The sequence below is a fragment of the Harpegnathos saltator genome, unplaced genomic scaffold (genome assembly GCF_003227715.2).
Source record: "Harpegnathos saltator strain DR-91 unplaced genomic scaffold, Hsal_v8.6 scaffold66, whole genome shotgun sequence".
Taxonomy (NCBI): domain Eukaryota; kingdom Metazoa; phylum Arthropoda; class Insecta; order Hymenoptera; family Formicidae; genus Harpegnathos; species Harpegnathos saltator.
The window spans coordinates 191722-195184 of NW_020230493.1; the positions used below are offsets into that span (position 1 = coordinate 191722).

At 31.1% G+C, this 3463-nt stretch overlaps 1 protein-coding gene across 1 annotated transcript; it reads left to right on the forward strand.

The window, feature by feature from the left end:
- The first annotated feature begins 644 nt into the window (after positions 1 to 644).
- On the forward strand, positions 645 to 2401 carry LOC105190454 (palmitoyltransferase ZDHHC3). The gene is made up of 7 exons (XM_011153221.3): positions 645 to 782; positions 878 to 1058; positions 1135 to 1320; positions 1427 to 1563; positions 1637 to 1721; positions 1840 to 2052; positions 2158 to 2401. The coding sequence occupies exons 2-7, from the start codon at positions 978 to 980 to the stop codon at positions 2317 to 2319; spliced, it is 864 nt and encodes a 287-aa protein (XP_011151523.1). The 5' UTR covers positions 645 to 782; positions 878 to 977; the 3' UTR covers positions 2320 to 2401.
- The last annotated feature ends 1062 nt before the right edge of the window (positions 2402 to 3463 follow it).

Sequence of the window (3463 nt, forward strand, 5' to 3'; positions counted from 1 at the left end):
TGGCTAGGCCATGGTGGTATATCCTCCTTCCCGTTATTTTATACCTCCATGGAAAAAATAAAGACTTTACGGCAGCGTCTGCAAATGGACGTAGTCAACGTAGTTCGGCTACAAATGGGCGCAGATGGCGTTAAAATCAGTCGTGAAAATTCATGTCGGCCAAAACGTCGACGTGGCCGCTTTCAGGCTTCTCTCTGCTTTGTACAGAAATAGAGTGAACAAAAACCATACATGTTTGCCGTTATCATCAGGACGACCATAGTTTACATGTATTTTCTCAGGTAGCGCATTGGAAGGAAGCGTTCCTCGGAATTTAGCTCAGTGGCTGCTCTCAAGCTTCTCTCTGCTTTTAACATAAGACTAAACTGCTCGAACGGATTTCGACAGACTTCTATATCATTCTTGTTTTTAGAATTTTTAGATTGCTTACATGATTTAAGAGATTGTCAAATCGCGTTTTCTGCGCTCATATAGCATTTAAACATTACAAATATTAAGCAAAGATAGATAGTGAAAGAAAACTGAATCTTGTTGACAATACAAATTATCTCCATTATATATGATTATATATTTGTAATGAATATATTACGATGAAACATGAATATTCATTTATATTTATTATATTATGTGTACTCTATATTATTAATAATATTAAATAACGCATGATATTAAAAAGTTAATTTTTATACCGATTACTGATACTGTGTACATATGACTCTACAATATAAAATATTGTGACAAACCACGCCACTCATTACAGATGCAAATCATTGCACAGTAATGTAAGTGTTTAATTTTGTAGGTCATTATTATTTCTTGAAAATTTCTAACTTTGACATATAATCTACATTTTGCATTTTTACTATATATTTCCCAGGAATGTGATTATAGAAATCAGTGAGTGGAGAAGTAGAGATATCAGTGGTACCTTATATTTTGTGAAAGATACAGCAGTTTAATGAATAACAATTTAAACAATGGATTATGATTATACACCTTTTCATAGAGAAACAGATATTCATAATAAATGTTGTGGTGGAAAATTATGGTGTATTAAAGCAAGTCTTGCTATTGAATATATCATTGTAACTTATACTGATATATAATATCAATCTAATATATTGCTATTTATAGGATATATGTGGAATTATATGTGCAGTATTAACATGGTTGCTGATAATCTATGCCGAATTTGTAGTGATGGCAGTCATTCTTATTCCTACAATAAACACAATATATTCCAGCTTGAATATGGCTATTTTTCAATTTCTAGCATTCCTAGCTTTTGCATCGCATCTAAGAACTATGTTTACGGATCCGGTAATTTAGAAAAATGTTAAAATATTATTTATTGATATATAGATTGAATATATGCCCTTTGAACTTGTTTATTGTTTGATATATGTGTATATATATTTTTTTATAGGGTGCAGTACCAAAAGGTAATGCGACAAAAGAAATGATACAACAAATGGGATTTAGAGAAGGGCAAGTTATTTTTAAGTGCCCAAAATGTTGTTCTATTAAACCAGACAGAGCACATCATTGTTCTGTTTGCCAAAGGTATTCCAACAAAACTTAATATACAATCGTAGAAAAATAAAAAATGCAATTATGCTGTTATAATTGGTTTTAGATGTATTAGGAAAATGGATCATCATTGCCCATGGGTTAATAATTGTGTGGGTGAAAATAATCAAAAATATTTTGTACTTTTTACTGTGAGTATTAAGTTATTTTATTATCTGTTGCTTCAAATTTATATCAATGTTCAGAAAAAAGATATGCAGACACACACATCTTATACTTATATATATATATATATATGACATATTTCAGTTTTATATAGCAGGCATATCGCTACAATCTCTATTTCTCTGCATACAACAATTTACTACATGTGTTAGACAAGAATGGAGAGAATGTTCTACATTCAATCCACCAGCGACAGTGGTGCTGTTATTGTTCTTATCATTTGAAGCACTTTTATTTGCCATTTTTACTGCTGTGATGTTAGGCACACAACTGCAAGCTATTTGGAATGATGAAACTGTACGTATATAGCCTATTGTATTGTTATTTTTCTATCTATATAAAGATTGCAATATATATTATATATATCTATATAAAGATTAAAACATGTTATATTATGTACAGGGTATAGAACAACTTAAAAAAGAAGAAGCTAGATGGGTTCGTAATAGCAGATGGAAATCAATTCAAGCAGTTTTTGGCAGATTTTCAATAGCTTGGTTTTCGCCGTTTACTTCACCTCCTAATGCAAAAACGAAACAAGAATCTTATCTATATTCTGTCTAAAGTACATTTAAATATGCGAGTATGACTCAGTGATCTATGTAAATATAGTAATTAATGGTGATACTATGTGTGTGTATATATATATATATATACATATACATATATATGTATGAGATATACATAAGATATATATATATAAATATATATATATAATTATGATGACGAAAGTAATCAATTTTATGATTCTAGAAGATTTCTAACAATTATACCAAATGGTTCTTAAATACATGTCAATACTTGAAGAAAATAAATATATAATATACAATACATATAGACATTAAATATACAGTAAGAAATAAGAAAATGTGCAAAATTTGTTCAAGTTTTATTTGTTGAGTTATAAAATTACAATATCCGAAATAAGTGTTGCAACACTTACTACAGGATGTTTTCGTGTGTATGCATTGATGATGTCCTATTCTTTGTTACAACAAATGTGTAACAGATTTGGAATTCTTCAAGAGATATTTAATATTATTCAGCTACTTTGTAATTCGATTAGATATGTATAGTAAAAACAGAAAATGAACTATTAGGTAAATCGGAAAGTTCCGTCCGTTTAACGACAAGTAGCTATAGCTAGAACTATCGTGAACCTGTAATGTCGAAACGAAGCTTAATAGTTTGTTTTGACATCTGTCAATAACATTCAGTACATAAAAGTATACGTTTGCATCAATAACATTGTTTTTCACTGCATCGAAAATGTCGAAATTTGAGCCAAATAAGCATCATTAGCGCGAAGTGTTAATCTTTTGCTTCCATTGGAAGAAAACTGCAGCTGAAGCTCATCGAATGCTTGTAGAAGTTTATGGTGATAATGCTCCTTCCGATAAAACATGCAGAGAATGGTTTCGACGCTTTAAAATTGGTGATTTTGATGTAGAGGACAAAAAGCGTTCTGGACGGCCAAGAGTATTCGAAGACGAAGAATTGCAGGCATTGGTGGACGAAGACCCATGTCAAACGTAAAAACAACTTGCAGAAGCATTAAATTGTGCTCAATCTGTCATTTCTGATCGTTTGAAAGCCTTAGGAAAGGTTTACAAGGAAAGAAAATGGGTCCCATATGAACTGAAGCCAAGAGACACTGAAAGGCGAAAAACCACCTGCGAAATTCTGTTCTTTAGGCAACAAAGAAAGG

Bases quoted from the DNA above. Each gene is read 5' to 3' on its own strand.
- LOC105190454 (XM_011153221.3), top strand. From the start codon at position 978: ATGGATTATGATTATACACCTTTTCATAGAGAAACAGATATTCATAAT. The intron at 1,059-1,134 runs GCAAGTCTTGCT...TGCTATTTATAG, and splicing joins GAAAATTATGGTGTATTAAA to GATATATGTGGAATTATATG. The intron at 1,564-1,636 runs GTATTCCAACAA...AATTGGTTTTAG, and splicing joins CATTGTTCTGTTTGCCAAAG to ATGTATTAGGAAAATGGATC.